Source organism: Trichechus manatus, unplaced genomic scaffold (assembly GCF_000243295.1).
Source record: "Trichechus manatus latirostris isolate Lorelei unplaced genomic scaffold, TriManLat1.0 scaffold00009, whole genome shotgun sequence".
In the NCBI taxonomy this organism is placed as follows: domain Eukaryota; kingdom Metazoa; phylum Chordata; class Mammalia; order Sirenia; family Trichechidae; genus Trichechus; species Trichechus manatus.
In genome coordinates, this window is record NW_004443945.1 from 19,664,247 (window position 1) to 19,682,675 (window position 18,429).

The 18,429-nt window shown below is 37.3% G+C and overlaps 1 protein-coding gene across 1 annotated transcript in view; it reads left to right on the top strand.

Annotated features, from left to right (window-relative positions):
- The window catches only part of STK3 (serine/threonine kinase 3), a 295,337-nt gene that overhangs the window by 166,577 nt on the left and 110,331 nt on the right, over window positions 1–18,429 (top strand). The window contains exon 8 of the mRNA XM_023725914.1: window positions 10,144–10,269. Coding sequence (XP_023581682.1) covers window positions 10,144–10,269 — 126 coding nt within the window. The remainder of the gene's footprint in view (window positions 1–10,143; window positions 10,270–18,429) is intronic.

Consider the following 18,429-nt stretch of genomic DNA (forward strand, 5'->3'; position numbering starts at 1 on the left):
AAAGTCTATTTTGTCAGAGATTAATATTGCCACTCGTGCTCTTTTTTTGAGTGTTGTTTGCTTGATATGTTTTTTTCCATCCTTTGAGTTTTAGTTTGTTTGTGTCTTTAAGTCTAAGGTGTGTCTCTTGTAGGCAGCATATAGATGGATTGTGTTTTTTTATCCAATCTTCTACTCTCTGTCTCTTTATTGGTGCGTTTAGTCCATTTACATTCAGCGTAATTAATGACAGGTATGAGTGTAGTACTGTCATTTTGATGTTTTTTTTGTGTGTTGTTGACAGTTTCTTTGTTCCACTTAATTTTCTGTGCTGAATCATTTTTCTTTATGTATTTTCTTTTTATGTTTTTCATTGTTGTTGATTTTGTATTTGCTGAGTCTTTATATTTTTCTAGTTTTTTATTTTGACGTATAGGATTGTTAGTTTCCTTAGTGGTTACCGTAATATTTACCCGTATTTTTCTGAGTTTATACCAGTCTTTTATTTCTTTATATCACCTTGACTTCCTCTCCATATGAAAAATCTATGTCTATGTTTTTAAAATCCCTCTTTTTTGTTTTAATGTTGTCAACTTTTACGTATTGACACCTGTTTCCCTATTTTTCAGTGTTTTAGCTTTCATTTATTTTTGTGACTTCCGTATCTGGGTTAATATCTGTTTGCTCTGTCCTGTTTTCTAGTCTTGGGTTGTTTATATGATGTTATCGATTTTCTAACCAGAGCACTCCCTTTAGTGTTTCTTGTAATTTTGGTTTGGTTTTTGCAAATTCCCTAAACTTCTGTTTATCTGGAAATGCCCTAATTTCGCCATCATATTTGAGAGACAGTTTTGCTGGATATAGAATTCTTGCCTGGCATTTTTTTTCCTTCAAGCCTTTATATATGTCATCCCATTGCCTTTTTGCGTGCATGGTTTGTGCTGAGTAGTCTGAGCTTAGTCGTATTGACTTTCCTTTGTATATGATTTTTGTTTATCCCTAGCTGCTCTTAAAATTTTCTCTATGTTTGGTTTTGGAAAGTTTGATTATAATATGTCTTGGTGACTTTCTTTTGGGATCTACCTTATGTGAGTTTTGATGAGCTTCTTGGATAGATATCTTGTCATCTTTCATGATATCAGAGAAGTTATCTGCCAACAAATCTTCAACAATTCTCTCTGCATTTTCTGTTACCCCGCACCCCCACCCCGTTCTGGTACTCCAGTCATTCGTAGGTTATTCCTCTTGATAAAATCCCACATGATTCTAGGGTTTCTTCAGTTTTTTAAATCCTTTTATCTGATTTTTCCTCAGATAAGTTAGTGTCAAGTGCTTTATCTTCAGTCTCACTAATTGTGACTTCCGTTGCCTCAATTCTGCTCCTATGACTTTCTGTTGAGTTGTCTAATCCTGAAATTTTATTGTTAATCTTATGAATTTCTGATTGCTGTCTCTCTATGGATTCTTGCAGCCTGTTAAATTTGTCATTATGCTCTTCTCTAATCTTTTCAAGTTCTTCTATTGTGTGTTCTGCATTTTGCTTAATTTCCTTCCTGATGTCTTGAAGACTTGTGTATATTAATCTTTTCTATTCTGCCTCCAGTAATTCCAAGAAATTTTCTTCCTCTGGAAAATTTCTAGAATCTTTATTTTGGGCGCTTGCTGAAGCCATCATGGACTGCCTCTTTATGTGATTTGATATTACCTGTTGTCTCCGAGACATCAATAAGTTATTATATTTATTTATTTTATGTTTCCTTACTGTGTCCTCGCTTCTTGTTTTGTTTTGTTTTGATATGCCCAATTAGGCTGCTCATGTGAGCTAGCCCATTCACCAGCACCCTTGAAGCTCCAATGTCCTGCCTCCAGGTGTCCAGACCTGCCACTAAGTATGTGAGCTCAGGAGTCTGCCTCCTCCTCCTGTATGGGTTCAGCTCAGGTGTCCAGGTAATCGGCCACCAAGTGTGTGTGCAGGCTCTCACCTATACTTCTAGACAAGGATGGGTGATTGGTGTAGGCGCAGGCATCCGGCTATAGCAGGGGGACACAGGCTGAGCAAGGTAGGGGGCCAACAGCCACCGAGTGTCCAGGAAGAAAGCGTGTCCCTGTTCCCGAGAGCATGTAGATGGGTGGGTTTTGCAGCCAGAATATGAGCACCCGTTGCTGTTGGCTGTAAGGACTAGGGGGCATCTCTTATTCTTGGGACCCTGTAGCAGGTGGCTAGGTGGCATGGGTGGAGTCACCATTCCTCAGGCCTCTGATGTGGGTAGGTGAAGACCCTGCTTAATGGGTGGAGCAGTGTCAAATGTTACGAACCAGCCACTTCACAGCGGAAAGAGTTGAAGTTAGACTCAGGTATATATCCTGTTGTGCTATGGTAATGAGGGCCTACGCTGTTGAAATGGGCCCACCGAAGTCTTTGCAGGGGAAAAGGCACTCAAAGTCTGTGGATCCCTTATGCCTGTGCCTAGGCAAAGGAGCTATGCCTACCCTGAGTTCCTGGCTTAGGGGAGCCGGCAGATTATTTTTAGCCTTGTTTGTTAATTTGTTCAGTCTCCAAGGCCGGGAGAATGGCTTAGGGCACATGACGGGTCCTACTTCCAGCCCAAGGGACTCAGCAATTGCTGAACCCGGTCCGGGACCCAGTGCAGAGCTGGGAGCAAGGAGGTAAATGGGAGAGGAGTTTTTCCCTAAAGGGGTTGTTTTTGATCCACGCAGTAGGACAGATACAAGTACTTACCTTTCACCAGTTGAAGGCTGCTTCTCACTGTTTCTGGATGGTTGAGTAGACTCTCTCCTGCTGGGTCTCTCCCTCTTTGGAAATCGCCTTCCGAGTGCTCCTGCTTGCCACCTCACCACTCACCCCTCAGCTGATCTGGAATGAAGGGCTCAGGCTCTCTTTGGGTCAGGTCTGGCAACCCCTCGCTGCTTCCGAACCATATCTCCCTTCCACTGCAACTCAGTCTGGTTCCTCAACTTTGCCGTTGATGTTCAGGGCTCCTAGATTGTCATATATAATTGATTCACTTGTTTTTTTGGGTCTTTGTTGTAAGAGGGAACACCAGAAGTGTCTGACTACTCCACCATCTTGGCCCCACACTCCTGTTTACTTTTCTTGTATGAATTTAGCTCAGGTGTCCAGGTAGTCTGTCACCAAGTGTGTGGTGCAGGCTCTCACCTACATAGAAAGTCATGGGTGATTGGTGTAGACACAGGTATCTGGCTGCAGTAGGGGGTCACACGCTGATCGAGACTGGGGGCTGATGGCTGCCCCTGAGTGTCTGGGACGAAAGCATGTCCCTGTTCCATAGAGCACGTAGTTGGGTGGGTTTTGCAGCTGGTCTGTGAGCACCCACTGCTGTTGGCTGTAAGGACTGGAGGTAACCACTTATTCTTGGACCCCTGTTGCAGGTGAGTAGGTGGGGTGGGTGGAGCCACCAGTCTTCAAGCCCCTGATGTGTGTAGGTGAGCACGCTGGTTAATGGTCAGAGCAGTGTCAAATGTCACGAACCTGCCACTTCACCATATCGCTGAAACTGTTGAAGTTAGACTTTAGGTATATACCGTGTTGTACTGTGGTAATGGGGGCCTATGCTGTTGAAATGGGCCCACACATGTCTTTTCAGGGGTGAAAGGCATTTAAAGTCCGTGGACCTCTTATGCCTGTGCCTAGGCAAAGGAACAGTGCCTCTCCTCAGATCCTAGCTTAGGGGAGCTGTCAGATTATTTTTTCCCTGTCTAATTTATTCCCTTTCCAATGCCAGAATGACTCAGGGTGTGTGATGGGTCCTACTTCTGGCCCAGGGGACTCAGCAATCACTGAAGCTAGCCCTTGACTCAGGGAAGAGCGGGGAGCGGGGAGGTAAATGGGAGACAGGGTTTTCCTGAAGAGGGTGTTTTTTGATCCACACTGTAGGACAGATACAAGTACTTATCTTTTGCCAACTGAGCACTGCTTTTCACTGGTTCTGGATGGCTGAGTAGACTCTCTGCCTCTAGGTCTTTCCCAATATGGGAAACACCTCCCGAGCACCACTGTTCACCTCACCACGCATGTGAGCCGGTCCAGCCTGAAGGGCGCTGGCTCCCGCTGGGTCAGGTCTGGCAACTCCTTGCTGCTTCCGAACTGTCACTCCCTCACCCTGCCTCTCAGTCCGATTCCTCAACTTTGCCTTAGATGTTCAGGGCTTCTAGATTGTCATATATAATGGATTTACTTGTGTTTTGAGGTCTTTATTGTAAGAGGGACCACAGGAAGTGTCTGACTACTCCGCCATCTTGGCCTCACATCTCCCATTTCTTTCTTTCTTTCTTTTTTTAATCTCTTTTCTCTCTGTTCAGATTGTATAATTTTTGTTGCTCTGTCTTTCAGGTCACTGTTCTTTCCTCTCTCCCATATATTCTGCTATTGAGCCCATTGATTTCATTTTTTAATTTGATCATTGTATTTTTCAGTTTTATACTTTCCATTTTTTTCTTTTTTATATTTTCTGTTTCTTTGCTGAGACTTTCTAATTTTTTATCTTTTTACAAGCATGTTTGTAATTGCTCATTGAAACATTTTTTTTTTTAATGGATGCTTTCAAATATTTGTCAGCTAATTCTAACATCTGTGTCATATTGATGTTTGTATCTGTTGATTGTCTTGTTCCATTTAAGTTGATATTTTCCTGGTTCTTGGTATGAGTGATTTTCAGTTGAAGCCTGGATATTTTGGGTATTGTGTAATGAGACTCTGGATATAATTTAAATCTTTTGCTATATCAGATCTCCTCTCACACTGTTCCAGAGAGGGGAAGATGGGTACCAACTTGTTACTGTTAGATATGGATGGAAGTCCAGATTTCCCACATGCTCTCCTTTGATCCAGGGTAGGGGTGGGGCTTCTCATTACTAGTATACAAGGGTTAGAGTTCAGTGCTTCCTTTGGCACTGTGGGGAGTGACCTTGTCATAACTAGGTGGTGATGAAAGTCTTGACTCTACACCAGGCCTCCTCTTCTACCACCCAACAGGGAGGGTAGGGCAACTTGTTACTGCCCAGTAGGGGTGTAAGTCTAGGATCCCATGTGGTCTTCACTGACACCGTCCTCTTGCCGGTAGGGGACTAGTTCCTTGTTACTTCCTGGTAGGGATAAATGCTCCAGCTCGGCACTCTTTAACACCACCTCACTAGAAGTGTTGGTCACCCCTTTAAAGCCTGAAGAAGGTGGAAGTATAGGTTCTCCACTCAACCTTTGCTGGTAGACCTGGGACTGTAGTATTTTCTGTGGTGTTTGACTGGAGTAAGTGGTTATAGTTTAAAAGTTTTCTGTCTTCCTATACTGCCTCTTTCCTGATCCTCTGGCTTGAGAGAGAAGACTTCTGTAGCGGCTTTTTTTTTTCCTCTATGCCTATTGATGTTTCTAGGTTGCCAGCTTCTTCAGTACCACTCTGGAATATATGAAGCAAAAAGAAAAGCCACAGAACTCAAAGCTGTGTCCTTCCTTGGGTCCTGTGTTCCCTACCTGTCTGCCTTCTTTCCACTTTTCAGAGTTTGTTATATATTTTTTATACATAATGCCCAGGGTTTCAGGTGTACTTAGTGGGGTGATACAGGGAAAAGTATGGCTATGCTGTCTTTCGAGAAGTGGAAGTCCTCTTCAGTTCACTGTAAACTCTTCTGTTCTTTGAGATTTTTTTGCATAAATCTTCATTCATTTAAACTCTGTCAGTTCAGAAATTGTAATTCAGAACATGAACAAAATTTAAGGGGAAATAGTTCAGATTTTAAAAGAATGAACTTTTCACAAAGTTTAATTTTTAAAATACATGATTATGACTACAGTAGGTTAATTTTTGGGTAATTTCTATCTTTTCACTAGGTCCAGTGCCTTAAGAAATCCTACAGTCTTTAGGTTTTACTTCAGATGCATTTAGAAATAGTGAAACTTTATTGCCTTTTAGAATTTGGTGTGTTCATGTTTTTCTTATTGATAAGCTTTTAAAAACTCTTCATTTAATCAGCCTCTTGTCTGACATAAATGTGTTACAAATACATTTTTTATGTTTGCTTATGGGTTTTTGCTCTTCATACATTTTTAAGTTGCACATCTTCAAATCCCGCTCCCCTCCCCACTTTTGGTTTTATGACATTGAATTAAATATATAAATATTCTTCAGGAATACCTTCTAGTTCTTTCATATTTCTATTTTTTTAGTATTTAACTCCTTAATCTATCTGGAGTTTATTTTGATGTCTGTGGTAAGGATCTCGTTTAATTTTCTCCCTCAGGTTTAGTTTGTTTTTTCTTACTGATGATGGAAATGCTATCCTCATGATAGACAAATTTCTTTTGCCTCTTAATGTTCTGCTTCTGGGCAGTCTGTTTTGTTTTACTATTTTTTCTTTTTTTTCTTTAGTTTTTGCTGATTTTGTTTCTTCTTGTTGTTGTTAGGTGCTGTCGAGCTGATTCTGACTCATAGCAACTCATAGCACGAAACACTGCCCAGTCCTGTGCCATCCTCATAATCATTGCTGTGTTTGAGCCCATTGTTGCAGCCACTGTGTCAGTCCATCTCGTTGAGGGTCTTCCTCTTTTTCACTGACCCTCTACTTTACCAAGTATGATGTCCTTCTCCAGGGACTGGTCCTTCCTGGTAACATTTCCAAAGTACGTGAGATGAAGTCTTGCCATCCTTGCTTCTAAGGAGCATTCTGTCTGAAAAAGGAATATCAAAATCTCCCATGTCTTACTTATTTAGATCAACTTCTTATAGTGTATAATTTTTGTTACATGTAAGAAACCCGTTGCTGTCAAGTCAGTTCCAACTCATAATGTTATATTGATGTATCATGTTTATAGCTGTAGTATTTTTACTTTGTATGTCCTTTAATAATGTTGAATGACTTTCTTCATTTACTATTTTTTGCTGTTAATTCTGCTTTTTTTCAGTGTTGCTATGCTTTGTATCTTTTTATGTTTGACTAATATTTCATTACTTCCCTTCAACTTTCAACTCAAGTTCTTTGGTTTCAGTAATCTCTCTTATAGAAACATGAGTTGAATTTAAATATGTCTCATGTGGAATGCATGTAGTTGAATTTATCTTATTTTGTGAACTAAGTAAACCTTCTTCTTTTAGTATTAAAATACTATTTAATAAATAGGAATTCAACTCATTTATTTAAATTGGTATATAATTGGTGACATTAACATTTTTATCACAGTTGTCATGCTTTACTTTTCCAACTTGTTTTTCCGCATTTTTTATGTTGCTTTGTTGTTTTAATGTTATCATCTACTACTTTTAAAAAGTCTTTAAAAATATATTTTTTAAAAAATAAGGCAATGTTGCTGATGAAACCTCTTCTTACTGTGAAGAATGCTAAAATAATTTGGTCTTGTTCTTTATCTACTGTTTTGACTTCACGAGCTAGTTTCTCTTTGTTGGCCAGAATCATGGCTGTAGCAGTTACATAGAGAAGATGTAAGTACAGATGAAATCAGACGTAATGAGATCTTGAGATTAAGAAAGTTTAAGTTTGTAGATTAATGGTATCATAACACTGTAGTCAGTTTACAGCAAACTACGCAAAAGCAAGCTTTCAGTAGACTGGATAAACCTAATGGGTACATTTGCAGTTCTTGAAGATAAACCAGTAGCTTGGAGGGGTGTCTCATAATTATCCCTGAGAAGATAACAAAGTATAATACAGTTTGAGATTTCTGTACTGTTTAAAAGAGATGCAATTCTCTTGGTTCCCCAGTTTTGCATTGTTGATCTCCTCCCTCTTCTATTAACATATAATCAGTTCTTAAGTTCTTCCATCAAATTCACTCTTCTCTCTCTATTTTGGCGGCTGCTTTTTAACCCAGGTTCTCAGTAATTTACACTTGGATTATTACCATATTGTTATGCAAATAACGTGCGCGTTATATGTTTTTTGCCAACTGTGCAATGCCCTCAACCATGCACACCTCTCTCACTATTTTTCTAAGTGAGCTATGCTGCATGTTTTAAGATTGGACACGTTATTTATGTGCGCGCGTTATTTGTGAAAAAATACGGTACAGTTTTTCCCCACTTTATTTCATTTCTAAACTCTGCTGCAAGCTCATACTATCAAATACATTCTTTTATTTACATTATTCTCTTGTTTATATAATTAAAGTGGCTTTTTTTAGATGGCATCACATCTGAACAATTTATCCTTTTTGCCCACTGTTGCCTGTATCTAACCTCGTCGAACACCATTCCTGTAAATGGTGTTTTTGCTTTTGCTAGGCAGATTTTCCTACCATCTCCTAACAGTAGTGTCTTTGTTAATATTGTTCACATTGTTCCTCCTCCTTAAAATGGTCTCTTTTGTATAAGCCATCTGTGATTACCTCACTCATTCTTACACTACTTTTACATCTCTTGGCTCTTAATCATTTAGGCTGTGCTAAACCATCATGAATGTAACTTGTATGTTACATTGTAATTTTTGCATGTGTCTCTTATATTCTTATTCTAGATGGTAAATTCCTTAAGGGCAAAGAACATATCTTCAATGATTTCTTTTTGTGACCTTTCTACCAGTGTTTCTCAAAAGTTTTTTCAGTGTAGGACTGGGATTCCCTCCTTCTTGTTGCTCTGCTATCCTCCAGGGTGCTATTCTTGTCTTTCTAGTTGAAGCCGTGTCACAGGTACTTCTGATTTTCAGCTTAGAAGAAAGGGAAGAGATCATGGAGGTGTGCACACTCAATGTGTTAAGTCCCAGACAGGGAAGTAGAACATATTATTTGCACTCATGTTTCACCGGTGAAAACTTAGGCACATTGTCACACCCAGCTGAAAAGGAGGCTGAGAAATATAGTATCTAGCTGGGCAGCCATATGCCCAGCCACAACTCTGTTTTAGCAGATGACTAGGAGTCTGTACCACAGATATGTTTAATAGAACTTAATTTATCTACAGATGAATCCGTAATATGAAACAATTTATTGGTTCTTTGCAGTCAATCCTGTTATTTCTTAATCTGGTACAATTCTTACTCAAAGTTTTTATAAATGATATATTCACCATTTTAAAGCCTCTTCCAAATGTCTGTAATTTCTTCTTTAGCACTAGAATCATTTTGTCTTTGAGAATATTTTTGTGCTGTATATCTATATTAAAATAACCTACGTAGCTTTCACTTGACATTATCTATTGACAAATAATTATGAAAATTACATTTTAAAGTTGGATTGCCTGCCTCAAAATAAGGTAATCTATCCCACATTATGGAGCACTGGTGGTGCAGTGGTTAAGAGCTTGGCCGCTAACCAAAAGATCGGCAGTTTCCACCAGCTGCTCCTTAGAGACCCTGTGGGGCAGTTCTACTCTGTCCTATAGGGTTGCTATGAGTCAGAGTCAACTCGACGGCAATGGGTTTGGTTTTGGTATCCCAAATTATGCCTCTCTCTACTACCTTCTTTCCCTCAAAAAAATCGGTTAACAAACCTAGGTCTGTTCTGGTGGTTTTCCTTCTGCTTATCAGAATTGTAGAGAACTTAGGTATTTTAGTTAGATCCGGGCAGAATAAAAAAGAAATTAAAAGTTATTTGATATATAGTTTAGAAATGAGGCAATATTTATTTTCTGAAAAAGTTTTTTTTTTTTTTTGCTGATTTTAAATTTCTCCATTGGATAAGATTAAATTATTCAAGACAGTAAAATAGAAAATATCTAAAAGAACTAATAGTTGCCCTCCTGTTGACCACTGATTTTCGCTGTCATCTTGTTAAGATTAATTCAATTCCGTTACTAAATACGAAAATAAGTTTATTTTTACATGTAATGTAACCCCTAGTCTGTTTTCCTTTCCTTTTTTTTTTTTTCAATTTCTTCCTAAGCTATACTTCTTTAGACAATTATATTTTTAAGGGTATTGTATTTTTGTTAGTTATAGGGTTGTATTTTTGTCAGTGTGCTTTCATGATTTTTTAAAAAAACAAGTAAATCCAAAAGCAGAATCTTTAGTTCAAAAGCATCTGATATATTCTGTTTTCTCAACTTATAATTTTAATTCTAGATGAAAAAAATGGTTGTTGAAGCCTTTGATCCTGATTAGCGTTTATATGTTGTCTTAACATCTGTTTTATATAATTCAGAGACGTCTCTTGAATTTATATACCATTAACTTTTACTTTTGTAGCATCATTTTATCAAGAATGCAAAACCCGTGTCAATTTTAAGAGACCTGATCACAGAAGCTATGGAGATCAAAGCTAAAAGACATGAAGAACAGCAGCGAGAACTAGAAGAGGAGGAAGAAAATTCGGTTTGTAATTATTCTCAAGAAATTGAGTTTTTTCCTTCTAAATCATTTTTCTATGATTTTGTTTTGTTTCTTGAAATATATTAATAGGACTTGCTACTTTATTACATAGTGAGGTATGTTTGTTAATTAAATCTTAGAATCTGTTTTGTTTGCATTAAATGTTCCTGTCCTTTTCTGATGTCATAAGAATTAGTGATTAGTGAAATGTAAGGTTGATATAATAGGCTTGCACAGCGCCTGGTATCTAGTTGATATTCATGTGATTGTTGAATAAATGTTGTCTTGAATGTGGTCAATTGTGTATCATATCTTCTGGAACTTTCTTTTAACCTGTCACCAACTGTGCTGTAGATAAAGAGTGCCACATTAGAAGAGGGGTTACTAGAGAAGGGATAGACAAAGATTTAGCATATTAAACCAGTTTGTTCCATTTACTGTTTTCATAAGTTGGTGATTGTACATTAATTCCACAAAAATTAATAGGTGATATGGAATGATGTAGAGACCTTGGTACTTGTCTCAAGAGATTTTATAGTTCCCATGCTGGGTTCCTGTGTGATGATTGATATATTTAGTTTCAAATTTCTCTCAAATTAACTTCTGTATAGCATTTTATAGTTTCAAAAACGCTGTCATGTATTATTCCATTTGATCTTTAAGTAAGATTGGTCATGTATAATATTATTATCCCATTTTGCAATTGAATAAAATTAGGAGAGAAGTGATTTACCAAAGTTCACAAAACTAGTGAGGAACCAAGAATGAAACTGGATTTTTCACTTTTAAGCTTCCATGCTCCCTCATTAGTACCTTATGCTCACTTGCCAATCAAATATTTATTAGTACTTCTAAAAAATGAGCAACATTGGCTTATCAGAGTTACACCATTTCTGAAAAGGTTATAGTCTCAGAAAAGTCTAGTCTTTGCCCTTCTGCGATGGTACCCATCTGCCTTTTCTGTGCTTTGACAGGATTTATGCGAAACTTCTTATTAGTGCTGGGCTAGTGAATTGCCTTTAGTTAGCTGTCAGTGGGCAGGTGATTCTTTTTGCTTTGTTCTTATCTTCCTATACTTAATTATAGGCTGGTTTCCATTTTTTAGATGAATAGGGAACTGCTGATTACCCTTAGTTTTCACTAATTTTTAAGACCTTGATACAGTCCTTTTGGTTACTTTCTGCCACTTTGATGATTCCTTTCTCACTATTTTCCTCTCCTTCACCGTACTCCAGCTGCGTTGATCTTCTTTCAGATTTTTTTTTTTTTTTAACATGACAAAGACCTTTCCTTACTCGGGACTTTTAAATACCATGTACCCCAAAACTTAGCCTAAAACAACACACATTTATATCTCAAGGTATTTGTGGATCAGGGCTTCAGGATTAGCATAGTTGGATGATTCTGGCTTAGAGTCTCTCATGCGTTATCAGTCATGGTCTTTGTCGGAGCTGCAGTCATCTGAAGGTTTGATGACAGCTGGAGGGTCTACTTCTAAGATAGCTCACTCATATGACTGTAGACTTGCTTCCTCAGTTCCTTGCATGGGGGCTCCATAGTGCTGCTTGAGAGTCTTCACAGCATGGCAGCCAGCTTGTCACAAAATAGATGATCTAAGAGACAAAGAGAACAAGGAGGAAGTTGTCATTTTTAACTGAAATATTAAGAAAAAAATTAAAAGTCTTGGCAAAGTCACTCTTTTAAACAGTCTACACATGTTTTGCTTTAAATTATGTTCTCAGGCAGTAGCTTCCATCTTGAGATAATTTTGTCAGTTATTGCCCCGAAAATAAAATATTTACTTGTGTGTGTTTGTATACATATATGCGTATATGTGTATTTACAAGCATTTATAAGAGCAACGAAATATGTAGAATGGATCTGAAGTCCTCCTACAGTAAAAGTATATTTTTACATTACCATTCATTTTCAGCAAATTATTTAATCTGTCATGTTCTCTCAGGAACATTTATTCACATCGAAGTCTCAAAATCTTACATAGATATGGAGTTTGTCTTTACACTGTTCATTCCTTTGGAATTCCCTTGCAAATTACTTAAAATTAAATTACGCATACAATTTTAAAGTAAAATAGCTAATTTCTCATATATCTACACATCTCTTGATGTGCAGTAGAAGGTCAAATCATATCATTAAGGTGACATTTTTTTCATAAAAGTCAAATATTTACACATTTTACATTTATTTTTTGACTAAGTCAACATGTTTGATATAGGTTGCCTATATAAATTGTAGGCATACAGGACTTGTTCTCATAGATTATACTAATTTATTTGTAGCATTCAAGATGTAAGCATGTATTTGGTAATTTGTTAATTATACGACAAACAATATGCATTCTCATATGTTTTCTTGAATTAATCATTTTTAAGACTAGTTTTAAGTTTGCTGGTATGATTTATTGAAATATACAGGCACTTGAGTAATTGTAGACATACCTTGTTTTATTGCACCTTGTAGATACTGTGGTTTTTTTTTTTTTACGAATTGAAGATTTGTGGCAATCCTGTGTTGTGCAAGTCTGTCAGCCCCATTTTTCCAACAGCATGTGCTCACTTAGTGTCCCTGTTTTACATTTTGGTAATTCTCACAATATTTCAAGCTTCTTCATTACTATTATATGTTATGGTGAGCCTTGATTAGTGATCTTTGACATTACTATTATAATTGTTTGGGGGCGCCACAAACTGCACCCATATAGGAAGGCGAACTTAATAAATGTTATGTGTGTTCTGACTGCCCCACTGACCTGCCATTCCCCAGTCTCTCTCCCTCTCCTTGGGCCTCCCTATTGCCTGAGACACAACGGTATTAAAATTAGGCCAATTAATAACCCTACAGTGACCTCTTAAGTGTTCAAGTGAAAGGAAGAGTCACACGTCTCTCACTTTAAATCAAAAGCTAGCAGTGATTAAGCTTAGTGAGGAAGGCATGTCGATAGCCAAGATAGGCGAAAATCTAGGCCTCTTATGCCAGTTAGCGAAGTTATGAATGCAAAGGAAAAATTCTTGAAGGAAATTAAAAGTGCTACTCCAGTGAACACACAAATGATAAGAAAGCAAAAATCCCTGTTGCTGATATGGAGAAAGTTTTAGTGGTCTGGATAGAAGATCAAACCAGCCACAACTTTCCCTTAAGCCAAAGCCTAAACCAGAGCAAGGCCCTAACTCTTCTTCAATTCTATGAAGGCTGAGAGGTAAGGAAGCTGCCGAAGAAAAGTTTGAAGCTAGCAGAGGGTTGGTTCATGAGGTTTAAGGAAAGAAGCTGCCTCCATAACATAAAAGTGCAAGGTGAAGCAGCAGGTGCTGATGTAGAAGCTGCAGCAAGTTATCCAGAAGACCTAACTAAGATAATTGATGAAGGTGGATACACTAAACAACAGATTTTCAATGTAGATGAAAACAGCCTTAGACTGGAAGAAAATGCCATCTAGGACTTTCAGAGCTATAGGGGAGAAGTCAATGCCTGGCTTCAAAGGACAGGCTGACTCTCTTGTTAGGGGCTAATGCAGCTGGTTACTTTAAGTTGAAGCCAGTGCTCATTCACTGTTCCGAAAATCCTAGGACCCGTAAGAATATGCTAAATCTGCTCTGCCTGTGCTCTATAAATAGAACAACAAAGCCTGGATGACAGCACATCTGTTTACAACATGGTTTCCTGAATATTTTAAGCCCACTGTTGAGACCAACTGCTCAGAAAAAAGATTCCTTTCAAAATATTATTGCTTATTGACAATGCACCTGGTCACCCAGAAACTCTGATGGCGACGTACAAGGAGATTAGTGTTGTTTTCATGCCTGCTAACACAACATCCATTCTGCAGCCCATAGATCAAGGAGTAATTTTGACTTTCAAGTCATATTATTTAAGAAGTACATTTTGTAAGGCTATAGCTGCCATAGATAGTGATTCCTTTGATGGATCTGGGCAAAGTAAATTGAAAACCTTCTGGAAAGGATTCACCATTTTAATTGCCATTAAGAACATTCGTGATTCATGGGAGGAGGTTAAAATATCAACTTTAACAGGAGTTGGGAAGAAGTTGATTCCAACCCTCATGGATGACTTTGAGGAGTTCAAGACTTCAGTGGAGGAAGTAATTGCAGATGTGGTAGAAATAGGAAGAGAACTAGAATTAGAAGTGGAGTCTGAAACTGTGACTAAATTGCTGCGGTCTCATGCTAAAACTTTAATGGATGAGGAGTTGCTTCTTATGGATGAGCAAAGAAAGTGGTTTCTTGAGATGGAATCTGCTCCTGGTGAAGAAGCTGTGAACATTATTGAAATGACAACAAAGGATTTAGAATATTACAGAAACTTAGTTGGTAAAGCAGTGTCAGGTTTGAGAGGATTGACTCCAATTTTGAAAGAAGTTCTGCCGTGAGTAAAATGCTATCAAACAGCATTGCATGCTACAGAGAAATCTTTTGTGAAAGGAACAGTCAGATGATGTGGCATACTCCACTGTTGTCTTATTTTAAGACACAGCCACCCCAGCCTTCAGCGGTCATCACCTTGTTCAGTCAGCAGCCATCAACATTGAGGCAAGACCCTCTACCAGCAAAAAGATTACAACTTGCGGAAGGCTCAGGTGATGGTTAGCATTTTTCAGCAATAAAATATTTTTTAATTAAGGTATGTATATTGTTATTTTTTTAGACATAATGCTATTGTACACTTAATAGACTATAGTATAGTGTAAACATAACTTTTATGTGCACTGGGAAACCAAAAATTTGTGTGACCTGCTTTATTGCGATATTCACTTTATTGCAGCGGTCTGGAACTGAACCCATAGTATCTTCGAGGTATGCCTGTACTTAAATATTCGTACAGCATGAGGATTACTGCTTGTTATTTTTAAACAAAACAACAAAGCAAACACTCAACACATGATACATTGGACTATTAGCTATGAGCAGAATGCGTGATATTAATGCATTGAGTTTATAAGGTAAGGTATGCCCCGTTGATGTCGAATTGATTCTGACTCATAGCGACCCTATAGGACAGAGCAGAACTGCCCCATAGGGTTTCCAAGGAGCGGCTCGTGGATTCAAACTGCTGACTTTTTGGTTAGCAGCCGAGTTCTTAACCACTGCACTACCAGGGCTCCAGATAAGGTATAGATTACTCTATTGTCATCAGTCATTTTTAAAGTAAATTAAAAGATTGATAAGAAGTTTATGAGAATTATTCTGTCACTGGACCTTAGACATTTCCCATTTGGATCAGAGTGTTAAATAAAATAATGTGTTAAGAAAAAGATGTAGAAGAATTTTTTATTAAATGAAACATTAGTTGTAGAAAAATTGGGATTTTTTTAATGTTATGTTTACATGAGGCTTTTTCTCTTTTTTGCATTTATTAGGCTCTTTATTTTCAATTTTATCTAAAGGAAGCTGTCATTTTACTTCTTGTTAATTTAGTACTGAGTCAAAGAAAAGATTTTTTTTTATCTGTTGGCCTTAGACTATGCTTTAGAGCTCTTACCTTTGCAAACACAATGAGGATTTTCTGATGGCCTGTTTATGGTCCAAACTCTTAAGTTTTTCAGGCTATGATCCTTAATGTCTGAGGGATATGGTATATCCTCCGTTAACAGGATTCAGTGAAGCAGTAATCTTAGCTTGGGTGTAGGGAGAAATGCCAGCGTGTTTTATTTGCTCCCCTCTGCAGATGGTGATATAGCTTCCAGGTGACCATTTTCTCAGAACCTTCCTCCTTTCCCTTTTCCCCTGTTTAATAGGGAGCTTCAAATCAGTATACCTCTTGAGGACCCTTTGAACTTGGTAAAGAAGAGAACAACACCAGAAACAGCCCAAGTCAGTCCAGAAGCCTCTAATGTACCCAGTTGGCTAAATGTCAAGTAGCATTTATCTGAGAGCAGGACAGACTGCATGGACTTGAGCCCTTATTCTGTTCCTCAATAACTGTATGTCCTTGGTCAAATTGCTTAACTTCTCTGCTTCAATTTCATCATCTGTATAAAGGCAATAGTGATAGACCATATCTCATAGAGTTATTATGGGCATATAATAAAGATATATGTAAGCACTTAAAACAAGTGCCTTGCACGTAGTATGTTCAATAAAATTTATCTGTCATTTTTGTTAATTCTGCTACTTTCACAACCACTACTGCTACTGTTATAACATTGTGGCCAGGTTTTTTGCTTTTATTATTGTTTTGTTAGTTTAGTTTTTGGTTTCTTTGGTTGTTGCTGCTGCTTCTGTCTTACTACTATGATGGCCACCAAAATAATGTCACTGATCAGACTTCAAGCAATATATATTCAAATTTCCTTAGTATTTTAAAACAAATTTTAAATGGCTAAATGTGTTTGAAAGAGTTGGTAGAGATTTTTATAAACCCAGCTTTTAACTTACATATATATATATTAATTAAGGAAACCAGTAAAGAAAATTTATTTATTCTCATTCCTTTATTTCGTTAAACGTAAATATAGATTAAGTAAGGAACATTTCTATTTGAGATACAGTTATTGACCACAAATTGGAATCTTTTAAAAGAATTACTTGTTATTTCTTATTTTCCGTATGTAATTAAATAACAGTTTTAAAAAGTCCTTATTCGGTGTTTACATAGTTATGACTATATAAATACTGTTCAGAGAGAAATATTGTATGATATATTGTAATTACTTGTTTGTCCTTTTTGTGATTTCTGGAACTAATAATTTTCTCAGTTTTTATTGTTATTGTTAATTATCTATGTATCTATCACTAATTTGTTCCCAAAGTCTGTATTCCACACTCTGTGTGGGAGCTGTAAACTCTTCTGTGTATGTTCAAACATAACATATTGATTAGTGTTAGGGTAGGCCATCCCTTTTCTAGTCCTCTGTTTTCCTCTAATCTGAACTTATTCTCAAACTGTTATCTGAGACTTCCTTCAGTATCATCCTAGAATTTCCTTTTTCTCTCTTCTGTATTTGATCCCGTTTCCTGGATCTTTTTTTCTCTTTCTTGTTTTACTGTCTTATTTTGATGGACCATATCTCCTAGTAGCTTCCTGACATTAGTAGTGTTTTTTTCCCCCCAAACCTTATGTATCTGCCCGTGTCTTTGTTCTACCTTTACCCTTGAATAAGTTTGACTGAGTGTAAATTCAGGAAATAATGTTCCATTGAAATTTTGAAGACCTTGCTTCATTTCCTTGCTCAGCAGTAATGCTGATGAGAAGATAGATGACATTCTGATACCTAATTCTATGAATGTGATGTGGAAGCTTTTTGGATCTTCACTTTCTCCCTGTTATTTAAAACTTTCACAATAATGTGCCGTGGAATAGGTTTTTTTCCATTCATTGTATAGAGTGACTTTTGGCCCTTTCAATCTGGAAATACCCTTCAGTCTGTGTAGTGTTATTTATGCTATTTCTTGATAATTTTTTTTCTCTCTGGAACTCCTTTTATTTGTTTATTGGACCTCTCGGATTAGTCTTTCAGTTTTATCTTTTTTGTGTTTTCTCTTTGTTGTTTCTGAGCAGTCTCCTCCGTTTTATCTTCCAGTCCTTTAGTTTTTTTTTTTTTTCCTGTTACTAAATAGTTAAATTTCTAAGCTATCCTCCTTCTCGTTATTATTATCAGTATCATTATGAATTTTGTTTGCTCCCTGCATCACCTCTGTTTTCTTTATATCTCTGACTTTTCACTTCATGGGCTTTCTTCGAACATCTAGTGATAATGTTTGAGAAAAGCACTAAAATTGTCTACTAGAAGCTTTGTGTGTAAGAGTAGACTAGTTGATATATGAACCTCTCTGTATGAGATGTTAAGGCCCACTGCTCTGAGGCCTGAATTTGTTTACTTCTTGTAACTTCTCTCCTTGCAAACTTAAGGTTTGTGTTTCTTTGGTCTGCTAAGTTAGCTGCTAGTTATGTATTTATCTCTGGAAGCTTTCTAGCTTCTAGAATTTTTGACGTCTTGTGTTTGTTGTTATCTCCTTCTCCATGCTCTGTGTCTTTGTGAGTTTATCCTTTCTCTATGCCTTTAGTATAATTTTTGGAAAAGCTTTGAGAGAGATAGGCATAAACTCACGTGTTCCCTCTTCAATTTTAATAGAAGCTCCTGTTGTCATTTCCTGAGTGTTCTGTAATTATAATTTTAAATACTGAGTT